The sequence below is a fragment of the Talpa occidentalis genome, unplaced genomic scaffold (genome assembly GCF_014898055.3).
Source record: "Talpa occidentalis isolate TD23 unplaced genomic scaffold, MPIMG_talOcc4v2.1 talOcc4.10, whole genome shotgun sequence".
In the NCBI taxonomy this organism is placed as follows: domain Eukaryota; kingdom Metazoa; phylum Chordata; class Mammalia; order Eulipotyphla; family Talpidae; genus Talpa; species Talpa occidentalis.
The window spans coordinates 86,799,401-86,823,260 of record NW_023600993.1 but is presented as its reverse complement, the minus strand read 5'-3'; the positions used below and the strand labels follow the sequence as shown (position 1 = coordinate 86,823,260).

Sequence of the window (23,860 nt, the reverse complement as noted above, 5' to 3'; positions counted from 1 at the left end):
TCCACCCCGACTCCAGACCAAAGCCAAAGACACTGGGAACTCCAAATCCCATCTCCACCAAAGGGAAGGTGGCTGGAGCCTGAGGGTGGGGTTAAGCAGCCAGGTTTGGTAAAACCGGACACGTGGGCTTTGGGGGGATCCCCCATTTTGGCTCCCCGCCAGCTCGCAGCGTCCGGCCAGCTCTGAGAGTGCCTTTGGGTTTCCAGGTCGGCGGATCGGGTAGGACGCATTAAAGACTTTATTTCCCTATTTTCTCCCTGAGTTGTACATTTCCTTAATTCCCTTCCCCTTGTAAATAAACCTTTTATTAACCTTTTGTGTGTGCCTGCAGTGGAGTATTCATAAGTCCCTTTGAAGCGCTCGGGTGAGGACCCACAGCCAGGCAATCCGTTTTATATCAGGGTTGCTCTGTAACAGTTCCAGGCAACACTTCAAGAGGGGAAGTATTTCTTTCATTCTGCTGGCCTCTTTGGAGACAAGAAAGACCTTCTGCTGAAGTTCTGAAGAAAGTCAAGCTGAAGACTTGAGCCCACTCAGGAATGGCTCCTTCTTGTCTTCCAAGACAGTAACGGCCCAGAAGTCCTGAATTTCCACTCCCAACCTGGCCCTGTCCCAGTGTCCCTTCTGCTTTTCCACCAGACCACAGATTCCCAGAATGGGATGTCCCTCTTTCCAGCTGGAGGGGACGGGTGACTAGGACAGAGGGCAGAGCGTGGGCTCCAGAATCAGAGTAAAACTATATCCAGATCCTGGCTCCACATTTTATATCTACAACCTTGAGCCAGTCTCCTCCCATCTCAAGAACTTTCCTCATCTGAAAACTGAGGGTAATAACTTTGCTGTTTTCTCCTCTCTGACCCTAGTTTTGTCTTTTCCATGCTGCTACTTACTGTGTCCAGAGAAGAACATCTTGGGCTGACCCCCTGCTTGGCAGCCCAGCATCTAGTCCTTGGCAGCTGGACCCACCCAGTGGATGGTGCTGAGAATGACTCACAGCCTAGACCACCTCTCTGTTCTTCAGGCTCCATACCAGGCCTTTAGAATTACACACACACACACACACTCACACACACACGCACACGTGCACGCACGCGCACGCACACACGCACATTTTCACCCCCTCCAGAGGGAGCAGAGAGCATTGATTTTCCCTGACAAAGGCCCTTTGCCCAACATTGTTGTAGGGTTTTGGGGTTCCTTAGTCTCTGACTATGGTGTGAGAAGAATTCACAATTACATCTTTAGCAGAAGCAAAGTTTACTTAGAAACAGAATAAAGGACACCCATGAAGAGGTGCCCAGACAGCAGGCTCCAGAAAGCTTGCTACATCCCTTCCTGAGGTGTACTGTGTGGGCGCTCCCAGGGTGTTGGTTTATTGGTCCAGAAAGCAGGTTTTAAGTTACCCCCTTCTGCTGTGTTCCTGGTATGTAGGGGTTTAGTTTTATCAGCTCAGCAGCTGGGGTTGGGGAGAAAGGGGGGGACCGTTTGGCTGGAGTTGCCATGGTGTCAACCAGCTTTGCCCTTCCCTTGGGGCAGCATTTGTGTTTTTTAGGGGAAAATTACTTTACTATCCAAAAATCTGCCAATGTCAAGGAATCCCCTCCTCCACCACTCTACCCCACCCCTCACTTCTTGCTCTCCTTCGGCTTTTGCCTATAGGTTGGCGTCCTTGGCGACTCCCCAGACTTTATTGAATCTAGCAAGTGTGTCCTGGGGTCCTGGGTATAGTTGGCTATGCAATTTTCTTTAGGCATCGCCCTCCCTGCCCTAAATGTCTAAGAATGCAGTTTTAGCCCATCCACTGCCTTCTCTCAGGCAAGAGACCGAGTCCAACCCATTGCATGTCCCAAGTCCCAAGGACAACTCCGCAAGTCCTCAAATGGTCCCTGAAAAAGCCCCTCCCGCCAGGCTTGCACCAGGCAAACGCGCCCACTTCTCTCCTTCCTGGGAGTTGGGAGGGGGATCACAGATATCTCCTGAGGACTAACCTCAAGATCTTCTACCCTTTTGGTGCTTTTATCAATTCATCCAGGTCAGGAGCCCTCCCAGGAGGCCCCAAGGGCCACGCAACAGGTTCACGGTCAGCTACCAGCACGCGGTCTGGTGGGAAATTATAGACTTGGATTCTCATGGGGAGCTACAGAGGCTTGCAGGGTTTTGTTCCCACTCTGAACAGACCAGATTCTTGACTGCAGTGGGGCACCAAGGGCGACACCCCAGATCCTACCCAAAGGCATGTGTGACTCCCACCCCAACAAGGAAGTGACAAGGTCTGAGTAATGATTTTAAAACTTAACTCAGGCTTTTGGTTGGAAATTGAATTTTGGTTGTGGCAACTAAAAGTGGAAAGAGGGGGACCGAAAAGGAGTTGGGATATGTAAACAGTGGACATGTGGCTGGAGGGATAGGTGGGCGGGTGGGGGGTGGGTGACTAGGTAGATGGGTAGATGGAGGGGTGGGTGGGTGGGTGGATGGATGGATGGATGGGCAGATGGACGGACAGGATGGATGGAGAAAATGGACATTCCTCAAGACACAGGGGGAACAAGTTCTAGGAGAATAAGGAGTTAATGGCTTAGAGGCTCTCAGAAGGTCAAGAGGACTTCAGGGACAGGAGGGGGCATGGTCAGACAGATTTATGTAGATATTTCTTCTGAATTGTGCCTTGAAGGTAAGCAATATTATTGTTTCATATTAATATTATTTACCATTTACTAAATTCTTTGAAGTTATAATCACGCATTCTCTTCTGTAACCCAAAATGGTCCTGTTTTACAATCGAGGACACAGAGGGTCAGGGGAGGAAGCAGTTTTCCCCCAGCTGCAGAGCTGATGAAGCTGGGAGCAGGGCCAGCCATGCCCATGGGGATCCTCTTCCTGCTGCCCCCACAGGACAAGAAGGAGTCCTCAGGGCTGGAGGAGGCGTCCCAGGAAGAGAACAGAGCCCACACAAAGGCCTGGGGCTGGGAAGGGCAAGCCAAGACAAAAAGGCCCTTAGCGTTCTGAGAGGGCTTGAGTGGCATTGAGGGCAGGGCCGGGGTGACCGGGGGTGCAAGTATACCAGGCTCATAGAGGTTTAGTCATGCTTGTGAAGCCAGCGAGTGTTTTGGGATAAAGGCAGGAAGCAGAAGCTGATGCAGGACCAGGTGCTGGCACTGGGCTCAGGATCCTACAGAGGGGCATTGTCCATGGGCAGCGGGTGTGGAGGACAATATCCAGAAAGGTTTTACCTCTGTGGTGTGCCCAAGGAACAGCCAGTGTCTCCCCTGGGAAGACTCTTGGCTCCCAGGCCTCTCCCCTTAGGTGTGCAGGCACTTTCCAGCTTATGACACAGTAGGATGGCCAAGTGCTTGCCTTATCCCTGTGAGGATTCCAGGCAGGCCAGAGCACAGGCCCCAGCCATACACTGGATGATCTCCCAGCCCTCACTGCCTTCTCATGCCCTTGCACATGGTGACAGGCCTTACAACCAGGGTTTTCCCACTCTGAACAGACCAGATTCTTGACTGCAGTGGGGCACCAAGGGCGACACCCCAGATCCTACCCAAAGGCATGTGTGACTCCCACCCCAATACTAACCTGGAGACAAGGGCAAGGCGAAGTGGTGTTAAAGATTGAGAGGTTCGGAAATAAGTCCTCCTCACACAGCATGGAACGGTGGAGAACAGACTGGAACTCAGTCAGTGCCCAGGCCCCTCTTTATCTATCAAGCTGTGGCAACATCCCAATGGGCTTAGAAGTAAGATTTGGGCTTGAATTCTGGCTGAGCCAGAATTTCTGACCATGTAAGATTGGGTCCTCCATGGTAATGCCAGGAGGTCATAACTGACCAGTGGGTGTGGCGGCTCCTGCTCCCTCAGAGAGCAAAGTTACTATTGCCACAATTTATCGTTAATATAAGAGTGGCTGTACTGTGAAAGTACATAAGTCCCTCTTCCCCTGTGTGCTGGACTGGACAGCCAACGACGGGTAAGATCAGAAATGATTTCTGACAACCTAAGACAGGCGCAGTCCCCAAGGGGATTTTAATGGTTCCCACCTTTTACCTATGGAAAATAACTGATGGAAAACAAGTCTGGGAAATGTTGAGACACAACCAAGGCATGTTGTTAATCATTAATAGTCTAGGTCTTGTACTGAAGAAATTCAATTATGGTGAGAGAAACTGGTTCTATGACTTCTAGCAAATGTGTAACCAAGCAGAACTATAGGAATAATAAGTAGTACTAGAAAGAATAAAAATATGATGATAAAGATATGACAGAAATGTATAATCATAACAAAAATCATAATATCAAGGGAAGCCTCCACTGGGGGTGTTACGATGAGTTCTTGATTCTTTGATAAATAATAAACAATGTGTTATGTTATTCATGTTTCACTGCATTGACGATTATCTGACGTATGATTAACCACATACCGTGAAAAACATATTGAGGTAATGACTTTGAAAATGTATAAAAAGAGAAGGCTGATTCCAATAAAGCGCACTCAGATTTTCACTCTCCCTTGAGTGTGTCTGTGTGTCATTCTTTCTTGTCCCTCGCCCTAATTCCTTCGACCACCTTTTGCTCGTTCTCACTCAATCCCTGAGACTGTCTCGATCTCCCACCGCCGCTGGGCTGGTCCACGGCAAGTGGGGATGTGGCTCCAGAGACAAGGCTGATGGGAGGCCTGGGGGCACCTGCATCCTTAGGTTCTCATTACTTCCCAAGGGAGTGGCTGTCAGGAGGCAGGGATCCTTGCACAGGCCGCACTGCTGTTCCAGTCCCCTGCCACGGGCCACTTACCCAGCCCAGCCATCACGTTGGCCATACCCTCCATTCTCCAAGCCTCAGGAAGCTGGAGCCCAGCAGCTTCCTCTGGGCAGGGCTGGGTTGACTGGTGCCACAAATATTTACCTTGGAGACCTGAGCCCAAATGCAGAGGTGGCGCCTAGTGAGGGTGAGCAGGATATAAGGCCGGCCTTTTCAGCCCTGAGCCCAGGTGAGGAGAGGTGTGGGCTGAAGACTCCAGCTGGTTCAGGTAAAAGTGCACACAGATTGAATACCTAGGAAGGTTCTGGGGTCAGGTCAGGAGCAGGATGGAGGATGGGTCTGAGTAAGGGTCCTATAGCCACCAGGACCCTCTAGGGGGACGGCAGGGAGGGTAGGGCTGCCTGATGCCCTCACCCAGAGGCCAAGGAGGAGTGACGAAGGGATCTGACTGTCTGAGTCCTTCCCTGATCTCATCCCACTGATGTCACCCACCCTGTGCTCACCCATTGCTGTCTGACCTGCCTGTGCTATGGTGACTCCAAGGACATGATGCCAGGCATTCTTGGTCCTCCAGGATCACCTAGTATGGACCCATGTGGGACATACTTTGTGCAAAGAAAGCCCAGGGCCATGGTGCTGGAGGGCTTCCTGTAGGAGGTGACGTGCGTGTTGAGAAGCTAAATACAAGTTGACTGGACAAAGGAAGAGAGACAGTCCTTCAGGGCAAAGGGAAGAGCATAAGCAAATGACAAGGGTGAGAAACAGTGCAGTGGATGTGAGCACAGCCTGGTTTGGGGGAAGAGCCACTTGTCCCCAGGAAGGGATGCTCCCATCCGCTTGGTCCTGAGTGCCTCTGTTCACTGAGGCAGCATGGTGTGCATGACAAAGGAGGCAAACAGGGCCAAGGTGCTTTGAAAGATTATAGCAAGGGGTTATGTACATGTTGGGCACAGGTGGCACAGGACACAGACCCAAATGTTGGGCTCCGGAGCCCACTCTCACCCACTCCACTAAGCAGCTTTCCAGGATGCCTGCCCCGAGTCTCCAGGCTTGCTGGGCCTGTCCTCAGTCTCTCTGCCTGGTTGACGGGGTCCTCTGTGCTCACCGCAGGTTCTGGCACCCACCACCTACTGCTCGCTGACCTCCAGGAAGATGACCAGCCCGTGGACCCTCACCCTCCTTTCTGCCTTGCTGGCAGCCACCTTGGTTGGAGCCACCCTCAACCCTCCGGCAGTTCTCAGCCTCAGCTCTGACGTCATCAAAGAAAGTAAGCCCTGGCCCAGAGGTCTCAGCACCAGGAGGCCAGGCAGTGGGGGAAACGGTCCTCCAAAGGAGACCAGGACCTCCCTCAACTGGGGGTGTGCTAGGCACACTGGACTCCCGGGCTAAGGCAAGACCTGAGCGGATAAGCCATAAAGATTAGGGGTGTCTGTGCTCTCCATGGTCTGTGATGGCATAAGCCTGCCACGCTGAGGCACCTTGGCTCTAACTCAGATCAAAACAATGGCTCTTGCCTCCCTTCTCTGCTCAACACCTGAGGCTCTTTGGACAAGGGGCCCGTGGGATGGTGAGTCCAGAGAATGTTAACAAGTGTTTTTGTAGCAACAGAGCCCCAAAAGGGGCCTGGTAGACAACCCGCCTCTGAAATCTATTACTGTTTGCTTCTCTAGAAGCTGCTCGAGGTACAGCTCCATGTGCCAGGTGGTGTGGACAGCATTCCCAACAGAGGCTGACAAAGCTCCGGTGAATGGTCCCACCTAAGCCCCAACCTCAGTCTTTATGTCAAATGGCCCATCCTAGCCATTGTCCCAAGGACACATTGACAACAAAGACAGTCAGTATGGAGCTGTCCTTCCTCTCACCTTAGTCCAGGTCCTGCAGCCCTGAGATGCCATACAACCTGCCTGGAGCCCCAGGCCAAGCATCCACTTTCCCTCTTGCTGGTCACTAATCCTGGATCTGCCTCCAGGGCTGGCACAGCAGCTGAGGGATCACAACGCTGTCGACATTCTCCATCAGCTGCCACTGCTCAGCGCCATGCAGGATGAGCCAGCCGGGGGCATCCCCATATTTGGCAGCCTGATCAGCTCTGTCCTGAAGTATATCGTCTGGTAGGTGGAGCAGAACCAGGTTGGGAGGTGACTCAGACACACCTCTGCCCATATCAGGTTTAATTGATCGGTCAAGAGCATCAGTTGGGATTGACGCTGCACCTGACCGTGATGAATGGGTCAAACCCAGTCCCTCCCTCAGAGCTCCCAGAGGAGTTAGCAATGGCCAGAAGGAACATCACAGCAACCCCAGAGGAAGGTCACCTGGGGTAGGAGAGCAAAGGGATAAGGTGATACCTCTCATGGAGGTGACAGGTGAGCCAATGCCTCTGTGCTCACCGAGCGACAAGAGGAAATGGCCCTGCAGGCACAGGGTCCTGTCTGGACAACGGCACAGAGGAGGGACACTTAGCGGGACTGGCACTCAGCCCAAGGCCAGGAGTGGGAGATCAGTGGGGTCAGGCCACAGAGGGTCCTACAAGTCCCCCAGGGAGCCGGGGTTCATGTCCTAAGGAGAGCGGTGTGAGCAGGGGTGGAGGGGAAGAGAAGAACAATAACATACAGGGAGGAGTCAGGCAGTCATGAGGGTCCAGCTGCTGCCTGGCCCCAGAAAAGCAGCAACAATGAATGTTTAAAATGAATCTGAGTTGATCCTGAGGCATGAATCTTATCTCTGCCGCTTCCCATCCAGGATGAAAGTCACTTCGGCTAATATCCTCCAGCTGCAGGTGCAACCCTCCGCTTACAGCCAGGAGTTAGTGGTCAAGATCCCCCTGGACATGGTAGCCGGCTTCAACACGTAAGCGTCCCCTCAGTCAAGCTCAGTGAGCCCTGATGGATTCCTCCACCTGTTCCCCTCCTTCCATGCTGACATACGGGAAAGGGAATCCCAGCAGAGGGACAAGCCAACGCAAAGGTCCTGAGCTGAGAGTGCCCCTGCCTTGTTCAAAGCATAACAAAGAAAGGGAGCATGGGGGAGTGGTGGCAGGCCAGGCCAGCAGGCAGCCAGGGCAGGTCACACAGGGCCGTGGGTCAAGGCGAGCACACCACCGAATGAGATGGGAGCCAAGGAGGGTTCTCGGCAGAGGAGGGTCATGACATGGTTGAATGTTTTTCACAAATCCCTCTGGCTTGTGCCTGGGGCAGGAGTGGGGGCCGGGAGGCCATCCAGAAGGAGGAGATAATGAAAGCTTGGGCCAGGGTGGTGGGCAGAAGGTGGGAGAAGTGGCTGGATTCCGGATGTGCCCTGGAGGCAAGTCCAGTCAAGAGGGTTTCCTGAACAATAGAACAAGGTGGGGGGTGGGAGCAAGAGAGGAGGCAAGCAGTCTGAGGAACGAAGGCTGATGTGCAAGGGCAGGAGGGAGTGGACAGAAGGAAGGTGGGGAAGGTGACGAGAAGAGCAGGTTGGGGAAACAACCAGAGGTCAGTTTGTATTTGAGACGCCGTGAGGCATTTGAGTAAGGAGTTAGGTTTCGGTTTGACAGCTGACAGCACGTCAACTAGGAGGGGAGAGGAGCCCACAAACTGAGGCTGGGACACTTTAGGGTAAAAATTGGGGAAGATGAGAACCCAGCGTGGACACCAAAAGGGAGGGACGAGTCAGACGCACAGGTGGACATAGGGCTGCTCCGGCCTGGGCTGGCGGAGCTCACAGCACCTCCCCTCCCAGGCCGCTGGTCAAGACCATGGTGGAGATGCACATGGAGTCAGAGGTTGAGGCCACCATCCGAGTGGAGACCAGGGACAGGGTCTACACCAGCCTTGTCCTCAGCGACTGCTCCAATAGCCGCGGGAGCCTGCGCATCAGCCTGCTGCGCAAGTGAGTGACCACTTCCCGTGGGCCCCCCTGTGCCTGGGAGGAAAGCCAGGCCGCCATGCCCACTTTACACGCAGAGAGCACTGAGGCCAGAGAAAGAAGGGGATTTATCTCTCCTGACTCTTGATCTGGGGCTCCTTCCAGGGAACCTGTGATGCCAAAGTGAGCTCAAGGCACCAAGGGCAGCAGCAATAATGGTGGTGATGGGGGATAAAAAGAGGAAAGTTGAAAAGGAGGCATCACAAGACCAGAAGCTGGCTCACCCAAGGCCAGAAGCTGGAGATAGGGGTGAAACTAATTAACATAGTCATTAAACAAGCTGTATAGAAAAGTAAACAACCCCGAAGTAAATTGTCCTCCTTAACAGTCTTCTTGGATTCATCATCATTTTGGCCTGTTTAACTTTTTCTCTAGTAGATCACTAAGATTTCTTCTAACTAGACAATAATGTTTCCAAGGTTTTAGCTTCAAATAGAAATGTTCATAATAAGGCGAGTCCTGCTTCAGAAGCAGACCGTCGCCCTGCCTGAGATACGGGTACTGATAAGTCGCCGCGGTTCCGTCCACAGAGGGATTTCAGACATCATGCCACGAGGTTGGGCAAACATTTGAAGATGGAGAGGAGCCTCCCTCCCAGGACCCCTCCACCTCTCCAGGCAGGCTCGGGTAGAGCTTGGTTTCGAAAATGGTTGGGAGTCAGGAAAGCCAGGAAACCCAATCCTTCACTGTCTGGCCAGGTGACACTGGACAAGTCACCTTCCAGTCTCGCCTTCCAGGCCTTGGTGGCAAAATTAAATCAGACGGAGGCCAGAGCAGTAGGCAGGGGGCAAGGCACTCAGCAGCCGCTGCAAAACATGGTGCTTTCCTCCACTTCTCCTTAGCAGGACAGCAGAGAGAAACCCCAAGTGCCCACACCAGTGTCTAGCACAAATTCTAAAGACAAGAACTCTCTGCTACTCTCTACACCCACCTGGCTCAGCCCCATCTTTCTTAGGCTGTATGACCGTCAGCAAAATCCCCCCTCCCCTGGACTCGGTAAGGCAGGTGACAGGTGAGCATCTCTAACCCTTCCTAATATGACACCTTCTCCTCTCTGGTAGACTCTCTTTCCTGGTCAACTCCTTAGCAGAAAAGGTTACGAACCTTCTGATGCCAGCTCTGCCCAAATTGGTTAAAAGCCAGGTGAGTGGATTCAGGGCCTTTCTGCCTTGCAAACATTGCCCCCCTGTAGGGTAGAGGTGGAACTGCAAGCTGGTGTTAAAGGTCTTGTGTCTCCTTGAGTGAGAACCCCTGGCCCTTGGTCGTTCCTTCAGTAAGGGATCCTGAGGTCAAGGTGATGAAAGTGCCGTTACTTTGAATGGCACTTTCAAGATCTTGAACACTGATGTGCTCAGAATCTGAGGTCCCTTTCAGTGTAAATATGTGGGTCCCAACCCCAACTGCACATCAGAACCTCCTGGAAGGACTTTAAAAAAACTAATAGTAAGGTTTCACCCAAGGGTGCTTATGTAATTGACCTGGGTGGGGCCCTTTTAGCCCAGAGGAATGTATCCTTCCCCTACCCCCACCAGGAGTCTTAAATGTGGGGGAGACCTAGTGCTGGAAGCAGAAAACAGGTTTGGTTTGGTTTGGTTTTTAGAAAGTTAACGTTTCTCAAAGTGCATTGTCTTTTCTCAAGAGTAGCAAAGAGTGTGGAGCAGAAATTTCTTCTCTTAGGAAATTGCACCTGAGACAAAATGGTAACATTTCAATATATTGCCCTAGAAAAGGGGCTGCCTAGAGTAGAAAACAGGGCTTTTTGGGCCCCAGGGACAAGTGGGTCAAATGTTTAACTTCTTCCTCAAACATTCCAATTGAGACCAGGGTTTCCCCATTATTGAAATTTGGGCCATGTAATTCTCTGTTATGGGGCTGTCCTATGCTTTTCATAACTTGGAGGGTGTGCCTCTATGTATGCGTGTAACAGCCTCTTCACCTCTTCCCACCCTAAGCCTCTATACTTCCTTCCAGTTACACACATAACACACACATACCCTTCCAAGTTGTAAAAACTGAAAATGTCTCTAGAAATTTCCAAATGTCCCCTGGGGATCAGAATCACCCCCTACAGAGAACTTTCAGCAATTTGTGGGGTGAGAATGGTTCAGTGGCCAAAGGGATATGTTGAGGCTAGAGGTCCACAGAGACTGTTCTCGAGTTTGCGGATCTGTCTTGCTGGCCTCTGTTCTCAAGTCTGCTTGGGGAGTTGCTCAGTGATGACTTGTTGAATGAATAAGTGAACAAAGGCATTAATTCTCTATTTCCTTTGAATGGAAGACATGGGTTCTTGTGAACAAGACCAGGAGGAAGCAGCTGGCAGGCCAGGAACACCCTGGGCACAGGGCAAGGGACAAACTATAGCAAAAAAACCTCGGGGAACACCAAGGCTGGGGTGAGCTCTGAGCACCTGTGATGACTGGGGCTGTGGGTGCACCTGAGTCCTCAGCCCCATGGCAGAAAGTCTGGCTGGGATGAGCACAGCACAGGACCTGGGATAGGTAGACTGGGCATTGGTCACAGGGGGCTGTGTCCTGCCCTGGCTGATGGAGACTCTACATTTGTGCTATTGCAGCTGTGTCCTGTGATCAAGGAAGCCTTTGAGGACATGTGTGCCCATCTGCTGGGCCTGGTGAAGGGTAGGTGCACTGCTTTCACTTCCTATAAATCTGAGCCACCCTCCAGGACAGGTCTCAATCCTGAGAAACCAGCAGCAAGCAGGACAAGCATCAGTTGATAGCCACCCAGGATAAGCAAACAGGAATTCATCATGACTGTGACTTCTTGACCACCTACTATGTGCAAACCTCTATGTGAGCCCCAGATAAGCCCAATTTCAAATTCCAATTCTGCCACTGACCTAGTCTACACTTTTGAGAAGGCCAACTCCACCTTCTTATCCTCAGATTCCCCATCTGTAAAGGGGGGCTTATACATCCCTAATTCACAAGATTGTTGGTGAGAATAAGAGTTTCCAGAAAAGTTCAGAGTACAGAGAAGTGCTTTCAAATGTGTGCTGGGTGGATGGATGGATGGATGGATGGATGGATGGATGGATGATACTGTGACTACTATGGGCTATTAAAAAAGGGAAAACAAGGGAGTAAGCTGTATGCCCACACACACCCCTCAGAGTAGAGATGGGTGAGAAGAAGTGAACTCTACCACCTAGTCTTTTGGGCTGTGAAGAGGTTCATTCAAGGGCTGCCAGAGAGTAGTGGGAAGAGGGAATGGTAAGGATAGGCATGGAGCAGCCATGGCGCACCTGCTCTGGGCCAAGCCCAGAGCTGGGTGTTTTGTATACATTGTCTCCCTGATCCTCAGACAGCTGCATTTGGGGCAATCATTACCCCACTTCACAGAGTAAGAAACTGAAGCTTAGAGAAATTAAGTCATTTGTCCAACAATAGGAGAAGGCATAAACCCACTTCTTTGAATTCTAGAATTGGTGTGATTCAGATTTGAGTCAACATTTCCAGGTTTCATCTAGAACAATCTGTAAACCTAGGAGGCAGGTGTCACATTGTAACACTGCATTTTAAGTTGAAGACACTGAGGGTCAGAGGTGGGAAGAGATTAGCCCTGGCTACTGCAACTCAAACCCAAGTCTAACAGGCCTATCTGCTTCCCAGGGGCCTAGTGGAAGGTGCCCCTGGGGGAGGGGGTTTAGACTGGTGAGAGAACCACTCCCTGCTCGGCCCCTGAGCCTCTTAGTCATTCTCTATGTTCTCTGCCTTGGGCAGATGAGATACATTGCCATCTGGTGGTCAAGTGAGGAATCCAGAGGCTCACAGATCTAGTGGACAGACCCAGAGCCTGCAGGGTGGAGGTCAACCATCACACTCTGCTTGGGGAGGGGGAAAGGTATAGGCTATAATTCAGTTTTGTTTCAAACCAAGAATTTGCCATAGGTCGACTATGATGCAAATTCTCTCATGGTATGACCTCGAGCAAGTCATTTCACTCTTCTGAGCCTCAGTTTCCCCATCTGTAAAATGAGGGTATTAATGGGACCATACTCCCTAAATTATTTTGAGAATTAAATGCCCTAGCACATGTAAAGGTTAGCACAGTACTTGGGACTTGATCTGTGCTCAGTAATTGCCAGTTATTATCACCATCACCTCCATCGTTGTCATTATCACTATCATCTTTACTTAATTCTCTCCCCACACAATAATGCAACTCCAATCAAAGGCAGCTCCCAAGCCATCCCATGCAATACTGCCATCCAACCTTACAGAACTTTCTTCTTGTCCCTGAGCAGCACCTGTTTCCCTTGAGTCTGACCACTTAGAGTTTGACGTTCTGTCTCCTGCCATCAATGGTAACCGTGTCCAGCTCAACCTGCAGGTGAGTGTCATGGTGCCTGGAGAGCGAAGTGCAGACGTTCCTGTCCTTCTCTGACCAAAAAGGCTCAGATTCCATGGGCCTGTTTCAGGGAAGAAAACACCAGAACAAGGGGCAATTTAGGGCCATTTCAACAGGCTGCCTGTCTCCTGTAAACCATTGAGACAGAGAAAGAACACAAGTGGAATCTAAAGGCCACTCACAGAACACTGACCCTGGTGACTCTGATTTCCCCAGTCTGGGGTTGGAGTGTGCACACTGGGGCTCTTATGCTTTCTCTCAAGCAAGCCCCTGCCAGGCCCCAAGTATCTGATTACCTTGAAACAGAAACCCAGAATTAAGACACATCATTAAGGATCACACAGACCTAAGATTCTCTTCCAGCTCCACAACTTCACCTTTCTGAGCCTCAACTTCCTCTTCTGTAAAATGTTGTCTATAAAAGTTACCAAGGAAAAGATGAAATGAGACTGCATGGGGCCTGACAGGCAGGAAGAGCCCAGTAACTGTCTGTTCTCTGTAAACTGTGGCACTGCACCCTTAAACTGGCGTTGGACTTCCCAAGGAGCCAGGCAAACCTAGAATCACTTTGAAAACTGCAGTATTCAACATTTCCATCCATTTTGTTGTAGTTTTTCATTTTCCCTTTACCAAAAGGGTTTGTGAGGTAGCTGAGACATTGAAAGACATTGAAGACTTCTAGGTTTTGGGAAAAAAATAGAGATTATCTGAGGTGAGTAGGTGGAGTATCAGTTGCTAGGTACCTGAGGTAACTTTTCACCTATAGCAAGACAGTGAACTCCAGGTTAAGCTTCCTGGCAGCAAATGCAAAAAGGGAAACAAGCTGAATGGTGTCATTACCATATGGATTGTTATTGGGTAGGCTGTAGAGTTAGAGTTCCCAGATGACTCTATCCTCTGTGTCTCCTTAGGCCAAGTTGTTGGACTCTCAGGGGAAAGTGACCAAACAGTTCAATGAGTCTGCGCTTTCACTGACAATGCCTACCTTGGACAACACCCCTTTCAGCCTCACTGTGAGGCAAGATGTGGTGAATGCTGCAGTAGCTGCCATATTTCCTCCAGAAAAACTCATGGTCCTGTTAGACTATGTGGTAAGCCTCAGCCTGGGACAAAAAGTGGTGCCCCCTCTCTGCATCATGGGAATTTTCTGAATCAAATGGGACACAAGGACTCCTAAAGCCCCAAGCATGAATCCTTTGTCAGTCTCCACCATGGAGAGTTCACGCTCTCTCCTAAAATATATCTCTAAAGAAGAAAATTCCCCATAACACTCAGGCCCCTTTGGAACCTGTCAAATGGGCTTCCTCTACCAAAAAAACAGTCCTGTCAAAGGGCACCAGGTAATGAATGGTCTGGGGATGACAACTGTGCCACTGTTCTCCATTACTGGGCCCTTGGCAGATATCACTAATCAATCAAGGCCCTCTTCCCTATTGAACCTAGATGTCAATACAGCTTTGAAATTCTTCTCGACTCACCACAGCAGGAAACAACCTCCAGTCAACTAGAGTGTGCCACCTCCTTCATGCTAGCTGATGGGGAAACTGTGCCTATAATTTTGGCACAAAGTTATAGGAGAGTGTCAGGACTTCAGACTGAGAGCGAGCTCTTGAGGACTAGAACTTTGGATAAGGGCTGGGTTGGTGAGGAAATGGGAATGATGGCCAGCAACCACATTCACGACTATTGTAAGAATCAGATCACTTCTCTGTGTCTTCTGGGAGCAGGGAGCTAGCTGCCTGCAGACCCACCAGCAACAATAACCCTCAATAAAAGTCTAGGCCAGCAGGGACTCCAGACCCCATATGCCCCACAGGAACTGACTAAATAAAGTTGCCTTTGTTCTACCAGTGAAAGATGTGGCCTGGACCACTGAGCCCACTCAGGTTTTCCAGGGTTCTGGGGATCACAGTACTAAGGCTGCTGGAGGCATATCTCCCCTCTCCCCACCCAATGACCTGCTCTGGCTTCCTCTCACTCTCAGCTTCCTGAGTTGGCTCGCCGGCTGAAGTCAGACATCAAGGTGATCAGTGTAAAGGTGGGTCCATTTGCCATTTGCAGCTTGATGGGTGGCTGCTGTGGTCTGGCCTCTGGAGAACAACATGCATGTGGGACCACTTTCCTGCCTTCCTACACTGGTGACTTCTACAGGCCAGGCCAAAGATTTCAGTAAAATAGGACAGTTTAACCATAATTACACAAATAATACTTCAGCTGCAAAGGACAGGGGTTACAGAGCAACTGGCATAGTCCAGATTACGGAGGTCTCCCCTGGAGGGAAGAGCTTTCCAGACAGAGTGAGAAGCGAAACTGGAGTCTGTGAGATGGAAACTGATGGTTTAGTCCAGGGTGAGAAGGGGATAATGCGACTAGATACAGCGAGGATGCAGGGAGGTCAGGGGGGCAGGCAGGGGTCGGGCCACATGGGGCCCGTGGGGATGATGGGCCCCAGTGAGGTATTTGCAAGGTCATAGGAGGGTCCCATATCCTTCCAGGCTGCGAATCAGCTGGAGCACACACAGATCGTGAAGGTCTTAACTCAGGCAGCCCCAGAGCTCTTTCTGGACCAGGGCAGGGCCAAGGTGGCCCAACTGATCGTGCTGGAAGTGTTCCCCACCAACGAAGCCCACCGCCCACTCTTCACCCTGGGCATCGTAAGTTCAATTGCCTGTGACTCTGGCAGCCATCTGGGAGGCTTTTCTGTTCCATTCACTGCTCCTACTCACCCCTCTTGCTTTGCTAAATGTTTCTACCTTCTTGCCACCCAGCGGAGCCGGGGGGAGACTAAACCAAGAGTCAGGAGTTTGGGGGGCCATGTTCTGACCGGTGACCTTATCAATTCTTTGGGTCTTTTTACCCTTTTGCCAGTTAATCATGATCACAAGAGTGCTGGGGGAAAGCAAGGGCAATGCGCCAGAGAAGGGGCCAGTGGGAACTCAGCGCTCAGCTGTGGGTGGATTCCCCACCCTGTAGAGGGGATGTGAGTGGGGAGCTGACCACCTCCCCTGCAGAGGACAAAGAAAGGAGAGTGGCCAGCAGGATCCTGCTTGGAAACTGGGACTCTGCCTAACCAAGAAGGTCCACAGTGCATGGTTGTTAGTAGAGGGTAATCTTGACCCTATCCTCATAGTAGGCCACTGTGTACAGCTGTGCAGGTTGTCCACACACATTTCAGTGGGTACCATTCAGAAAGACCATGGGGGGCAATGTAGCTGGGCTTCCTGTATGAAGAATGTTCTGATGCCCTGACCTTTACTGGGAATGGCCTGCCCGGTCAGCTCACTCCCTGCTAACCTGGTCCCTCCATGGTCAGTGGCAGGGACTTCACAAAACACCCCAACCCAGGCCTGCAGGATAATTTCTTCTCTGGGTAGGCTGACCTGGAGCTGGAGCCTGGTACTGTCCTCAGCCCAGACTAGTCCACAGGTCAAGGTGATGTGAGACCTGACTTGCTTCTGATAATAATAATGGTTAACAGCAGGGGCTTATGATCTTTGTCCCTGAGAAACCACACCTCTATAGTAGGGAATAACAGGAGGCACTCTTCATAGCCTCAAAGGAGGGAGTCATCATGTACTTAAACACTGCCTGGCACAAAATGATGGCTCTGTGCACACTGGTGCTGTTGCTGTCACTCCCCACAGCAGTCTCGTGTGGCAATGTGTCCAGCAGGGAGTGGGTCTAGGCTCCACCTCATTTGATAGAGGAGTTCAGTGAGATCTGGAGAGGTCAAATCCTTTCCTAAGGTCACAGAGCCAGTAGTTAAGATACAGACTATGTCAGCTTGATCTAGAGCCTCCTTACTCAACCCCACTCTCCACTTGGCTGCACCCTTTAAAAGACATAGGGCCTGGGCTTCTCTTGTTTCAGGAAGCCAGCTCAGAAGCTCAGTTTTTCATGGAAGGTGATCAACTGATGCTCAACTTGAATGATATCAGGTAAGCATGTAAATCATGGCGAGGATTCTGGTAAAGAGTCGTGCCTGGTGACTTAGGGGTTCTTGAGATTCCTGGTGTTTTGAGTCTGTGGGGCATGAGCATGAAATGAAGGCAGCCTTGCCGGGTCTGTTCTGTCAAGGTCTAGGGGTGAGCCAAAGAGGACAGGGAATCATCTTGCAGCAACCAGGGAGCAGGTGACCTGACACTTTCCCCTTGGCCTTGGCGAGGCCCTCTGGACACCTCCAAGACAGCAGCGGCAATAGTCATCCAAATGCTAAGGTCACATAGAGCCCACCCCAGCAGCCCCCAGCTCCAGCTGCCCACTGCTCCTGTGGTCCCCCACATCACACCCCCGGCTGCTGCTGTGGGGAGAGGCCAGAAAGTGGAGCCTTCTGGGGCAAATCAAGTCCAGAGATTTGTTTGAATCAGCCTTTAGGGTTAGGTTTTTTATTAACATAAATTTGTTGCCAGTATATAAAAATCAGAATGGCTGGTTTTCATGGCCCTATCTGTCCCCACATGGCAACAAACTGTCTTGCTATGATTCGGGTACCTCTTTAAAAGGAGACTGAGCTCCTAGGTTCACCACGATTCCAGTCCTAGGGGTGATTTTTCTGCTCTCTAGGCAACTATGTGTTTTCTATCTCTCCCTCCTCAAACACACACACACACACACACACACACACACAGAGGCCCATTATAATGTAAGCTTCACAAAGCAAAGATTTTATTTGGTTCACTGATCTATAGATAGAGCCTGCCCTGTACCTGGTACATAGTAGGTGTTCAATAATGGTTGTTGAATGAATGAATGATACTCCAAGGGGCCATTCTCATGTGCATCTTCTGTTGCAGCTCTGATCGGATCCACCTGATGAACTCTGGCATTGGCCTGTTCAACGTGAGTACTGATAGGTGTTCCTGGAGGTGCCGCATTGGTGCCTCTCAAAAGGAGACATTGTCTAGGATTCACCTTGAACAGGGTTCTCATGGGCAGCCCTCTGCTGGGCTGGCTGGTTTCCATGTTATCCATGAAGTCCAACCTACTGGTTCAAGCATTTACTAAGCACCTACTGTGTGCTGGACACAGTTGCAAATATATAGATAAACACTCACTTTCCTTCTGTGATGATTTGACCCAAAATTAGAAAACAAAACTCTCTTTGCAATCTGATTTTGCTTACATAGATTCATCTCAATGACCCTGAGCAGCCCTCCCTCTGGTCCTCAGTTCCTCATCTGAATCATACTGAGTCAGAGATCTCACAGGGGCTGAATCCTGTCTTCTGATGTGGTGTTTATTTGTTTGGATTTGGTCCTTCTGTTTTGTTTGGTTAAATTTTTTGTTGAGTAATATTTTTAAATGGGGAGGTTTCCACATCTAAGTCAGGATTTCTAGCTTCCCTCGAGAAGGTAGAAACAACAAACACAGGGTTCAATATTCTCTTAGGGGAAATTCTGCTGAAACAGAGCAGTGGAGCCCTTAAGGGTGGGGTGGGGAGCAGGGGATGCACCCCTCCAGTTCACCCAACCCCCCACGTACTGGGACATGGGGCCAGGTGAGATGGGCTTTCTCTAGCCTGCCTGGTCCCGGAGGCCTCGCAGATCTAAGCTGTAGGACACCTGGGATTCCAGCATTTCTGCCTCTGCCCTCATCTGAGGTTCGGCTGTGCCCACTCAAGGAGTAGCTGGGAGGACTCCAGTGTCTCCACCAGGGTGACAGCGCCCCTTCTCTCTCACAGCCTGAACTTCTGAAAGACATCATCACTGAGATCCTCGTCTCTGTCCTGCTGCCAAATGAGAATGGTGAGTCCCTTTACTAACCTCCCCATCCCTAGGGCAGGAGGTTGGGGGCCTCACCTTCCTGCCCGGTCTCCCTTTGGGGCCACACCCACTCTTTTTCCACATATCAATCCTAGTTCAAAAACCACTTGGCCACCCAGGCAGCTATGAGCTCCATGTCCAACTTCCAGGCCGGGTCTTTTGCTAATGCCAGAGCCCAGATGTGAACAGAGGAACCGGGCAAGGCTCCAGCCTCACAGGCTAAAAGCAGGAGAGAGACAGGGGTACAAACACACACACAGCCGCTCAGAGTGCCACAGGGCCCGGCTCTCCTCCTGGCAGCTGCCTGGCCTCGGCCAAGCTGCTCTATCACCCTGGGCCACAGATTCTCCATCAGCGGAATGGAGAAGAGTAGCTTCATCAGAGGCACGGAGGAGGTGAATTGTAGGGGGCAGAAAGAGTGCCCTAGCACAGTCACTGCTTCCATTTCTTCACTGCTCGTTCGCATGGCCATTTGTGTTACTAGTGGAGGAAGCAACGAGAAAGGGTGGAATTACTCTGATTAACCCCAGGTGTGGGGGTCAAGAAATCAGTAATCTGTGCTAACATCAACTTTTTTATTTTACTCAAATGAGAATCTCAAATCATACATGCTTCTGCTGTGGATAATGGGAGCCTCTGATAGTTCTTGAGAAAGAGTTTGGGAGGATGTGTGGGGTCCCCTTTGGGAGGAGCCTAAAACCAGCACTAGAGGTCAAGGGAGTGGAGTGAGGCTGGGTCTGTGCTGAGACTGGAGACCAGGTGGACAGAGATGAGATGGACAGTCCAAACCAGGCCTGTCAAGTCCTGGGGTCTGCTCTGGGAACTGAGAGCCTGCCCACAATTGCCCAGCCCCACCCAGCCCTGCCACCTCTAACAACATTTGCATTTCAGGCAAATTAAGAGCTGGGATCCAGGTGTCAATGGCGAAAGCCTTGGAATTTGAGGCAGCATCTTCCTCCCTGACCAAGGTGAGTGGGCTGAGCACCCAGCCCCAGTGGGGCACAGTCTCTGGGGGGACCCTGGGCTGGGGGCTACACTCCAATCCTGGTCCCTCTGTTAGCTCAGGGGCACTCTGGAAAAAAATCCCTTCTCTCACAGCCTCAATCCCTCACCTGTAAACATGGGTGTGTGATTGGCCCAGCCTAGGGTCAAAGGCCTCCAGCCTTGTCCACCCTACCTGGCACACCACAGTAGTCAACAAATGTTTGTTCAGAAAAATGAGTCTCCTTGGCAACTGCTGAGGAGGGGAGCTGTAGCTGCAAGTACCCCCAAGTATAAGCATTAATTATACTAAATCACTCATCATCATTTAACAGCTCATAGTCATTTTGTGCCAGGCGCTGGGGTATGAGCAGCATCTTTCTGTCTTCACACCACCCTATGTGGTAGATCACGCTATAATCCACATTTTGCAGATGGGCAAACTGAGACTCAAAAACAGCATGTCAGTTTCTAAGGTCACATACCTAATGGGTAACAGAACGGAGACTTGTTCTCAGCACCTGCTCTGGTAATGTCCATGGGTTCCCAAGTCAACCCACTAGCAGCCATTTACTGAGCACCTACTCTGGGCTGGGCACTGAGCACAACTGCAAAAAAACACACAGCAAGCCCTGCCCTCTGCAGTGTCTAGTCCAGTGTCTGTGGAGTGGGAGTGGCTGAAAGCAGAATGGTTAACAAGAATATCTACAGGTGCCTGTTTACCCTTCCACGGCCAAGGTGCGCACCCAAGACCAAGGAGACACTTCTTACCCAGAAATTCTAGTTTGTCCTGATTTGCCCAAAGCTGTGCACTAGTTCCTCTAAAGTGGGAGCTACATAGTTGTGGAGAGATCACCAGAAGGGAGGGAGTCTCAAAAATGCTCCCCATTGGGGTTGCATTTTGGGAAAGGGAAGAGGCGTTGTTAACTTCTGCAAAGGCAAGACTGATGTTTATCATCAGCTGCCCACTCTCAAAAGCCATGTCTACCCACAGCTGTTTTGGGGCGGGGGAGAAGAGCGTCAACAGTACCGTGGATGGTACAGAGAGGCTGAAAGTGTAGGCTCAGGCACTGGGAACGGTTTAAATCTGCCTCTAGCCAAGGGACCTCAGGCAGGCCCTTGGGTCTCTCTGAGCCCAGCTTCCTCATCCTTAAAACCCAGAAGACCTGAATACGCAAGCACATGGATGACAATGACCTGATCGCAGTAGGAGTGGTTGATCTAAGACACACCGCCCTTGAGTCACATTGGATGCACAACTGGTATTCATGCAGCTGATGGCTGGAGTTTGACTTATTTCATGCAATGCTTTTTTTTAAAAAAAAGATTTATTTTTATTTACTTATGCTTACAAGAACTGGGGTATAGGCCAGAGGTGCCAGGGTGGAAGGGGGTAAGAGGATTCACCAGAGACAGAGTAGGGAGCAGAAGAGACAGATCTACTGAAATACACTGCTGAGGGGAAGACAGGAGAAGCAGGCAAGACAGGAGAGGTCTGCTGCACCTACTGCATGTAACTCTTATTAGAGGAGATTTAGCCACTGTTTTTGTTGGGTTTTTTGTTGTTTTTTAAACTACTTGCATCACATAACCAACCACTGCAAGTTGGATGGGAGAGATCATTTCATCCTTTGGATCTATTTCCAAATTTCCTGTTTCATTCTATTCATTTGTTTTAGATGAACAGCATATCAGCTTCCTTTTTTATAGTTTTACAATATGCTTTAAAGTGCAATCAAAAATAAATAAATAGATATGAAACAGAAGGTTTGGTTTTTTAAAAGCTAATGGTAGAATCTAGGCCACGGGTATATGTGTCATTGAAAAATTCTTTTTACCTTTCTGTCTATTTGAAAATTATCATGATAAAATATTGGGGCTAATCTAACAGGTGAAGTATTCATATTATACTTAGACTTGAAAACAGTATCAGTATTGGTAAAAATTTAACAGCCTGGGCCCTGATGGATACAGCCTGGAAACTCCATTTTATGAAATTGGGGAGCTTTGCTGATTGGCTGGGCTTGGGCCCACTGTCCCACACACTCACCCACAGACCTTACAGGTGCCCTGGACCCCTACATGGTGTCATTGTTCACACAGAGACCCTCCCAAGAGTTCTGTATGAGTGAGTTCAAGGTCATAGCCCCCAATGCCAGCGGTCACCTTGGGGAGACCCACATAAACCACAATAAGGGATGAAGTGAAAAGCAAAACAAAGCAGTATGACTTCTCCTCCCGTTCCAGGATGCCCTTGTGATCACCTCGGCCTAGTTGTAGAGCCCCGGACTGCTGTCCTCTCCCAGTGAGGAATGGAGGCGACCGTCCAGGACAGGCTGGCTCCTAGTGAGATGTGTGAATCAGCCTGTATACCCTCTCTCTCTGCAATAAAATCACTTTCTGTGACTTCTGCCGTCTCTGGAGTGTATCTGTGTCCCAACCCAGAAGTCATTTGGCCCCTGGCAGCCTTAGGGGTGGACAGCCAAGCCATCTGGGTCATGTCCCAGCCATGTCTGGGCCACATCAGACCACAGGTGGACAAGATCCAAGGACTGGGCCACATCCCTGGGCTGCAGGAATAAGAATGCCACTTGCCCCTCCTGCCTTCCATGTCAGCCTCAAGACCACCTAGGGTAGGCGGTCTCCTTGGTGGAGGCACACTTTCTCCGCATCCTGGTGGTGTGGTGGGTCCAAGCCTCTCTGAGGAGTGTGACTCTGGGGATGACTGTGAATTCTGGCCTGAGATGGGATGACTGTGAAATGTGGCTTCCCCTCTGTGGGCCTCAGTTTCCTTCTCTACATTGAAGAAAATCCTCCTTGGAGGTCTGTGGTGAGGATGAAATGAGAGAGATTGTTCCTGGCACTTGGAAGGGGCTTAGACAATGACATCTTGGGCAATGTCCCCATCACTATTGTTCTCTGGCCTCCAGGATATTGGCCCTTATCATTGAATTCCTTCCTGCTTGGACATCACATGACTGCTGCTGTCTCCCTGGCCTCACTGAAGTCGCCTGGATCAGGACAGACAATAGAGTCCCTGTTCTCCAGACCCTGGGCCTGGTCCAGCACACAGAGCCCTTCATTCATGTGAGGGGCCTTGGAGGAAGGGATGGGTGTGCATTTTGGGAAAAGGTATTTTCTAACTTCAGCATAAACTGGCTTAAGAGGGGCTCACAGCCTGAATAGACTGTCCAGAATGAGCTTCCCCCATCTAGAAGGTTCCATCCATGGGTTCCATCAAGGAGACAAGGAGGGGCCAGGACATGACCTTGCACTTGGTGCTTACACCCTGGTAGTGAACACATGTGATGGCATCTTACACCTCTCTGTGTCCTTCCCAGGGTCTCCCTTTTATGGAGATGACCCCAGGAACCTTCCATCTATCAGTAGAGATTAGTCAATGAGGTAAACAGAATCCAGCCCAATTCTTCCCTTCTGTCCTATTTAGAGGTGAGATTTTGGAAGGGAAAGGAGACTTTCATGCTCCCATTGGCTGCCTACACAGGCCCCTGAGTGAGACAAGGAAATTAACCCCAGAAACTTTCTCTGCCTCAGGCAGGAGGACGGCACTTGGCATGTTAGACCCAATAGAAAGAAAATGAGGGTGACCCAATGGACTGTGGTGGAGGACTATGGGGGCTTGGGTGGGGGTGTAACAACATACATTTATAGAGGTGTGAACATATATCCCTGAAACATAAGAGTTATAAACCAACACTACCTCAATAGATATCATTTTAAAAATCAAAATAAAGCAAAGCATCTTCTACCCAAAATCCATGATTTTGTGACTGACATTAAGGCAGAAGCTAATGCAGACACAGTAGCTGTGACACTCAGTGACGGTGTCACAACTCCTGCCTCAGAGGACTTTTGTGTAGCAGTTTGTCTGGGGGGCTGAGGGGTGAGGACTCTGGGTCTCAGAGCAGTGCTGCATAGTAATAGCCAATTTCCCTGTCATCGGGGGCCAGCCGGTCCCCTCTCTGGGCCTGGATTACAAGTCCCAGTTTTGCCACACACATGCAACGGGCCCTTAAGCAAATCACTGAACCTCTCTAAGTCTCTGTTTTCTCATTTATCATGAGA

At 50.5% G+C, this 23,860-nt stretch overlaps 1 protein-coding gene across 1 annotated transcript; it reads left to right on the top strand.

The window, feature by feature from the left end:
• Positions 1 to 5,889: 5,889 nt before the first annotated feature.
• On the top strand, positions 5,890 to 22,139 carry BPIFB1 (BPI fold containing family B member 1). The gene is made up of 15 exons (XM_037501608.2): positions 5,890 to 6,024; positions 6,727 to 6,868; positions 7,500 to 7,607; positions 8,478 to 8,627; positions 9,725 to 9,806; positions 11,236 to 11,299; positions 12,928 to 13,013; positions 13,943 to 14,122; positions 15,016 to 15,069; positions 15,527 to 15,685; positions 16,902 to 16,969; positions 17,825 to 17,870; positions 18,712 to 18,775; positions 19,685 to 19,761; positions 22,022 to 22,139. The coding sequence occupies exons 1-15, from the start codon at positions 5,910 to 5,912 to the stop codon at positions 22,046 to 22,048; spliced, it is 1,422 nt and encodes a 473-aa protein (XP_037357505.1). The 5' UTR covers positions 5,890 to 5,909; the 3' UTR covers positions 22,049 to 22,139.
• The last annotated feature ends 1,721 nt before the right edge of the window (positions 22,140 to 23,860 follow it).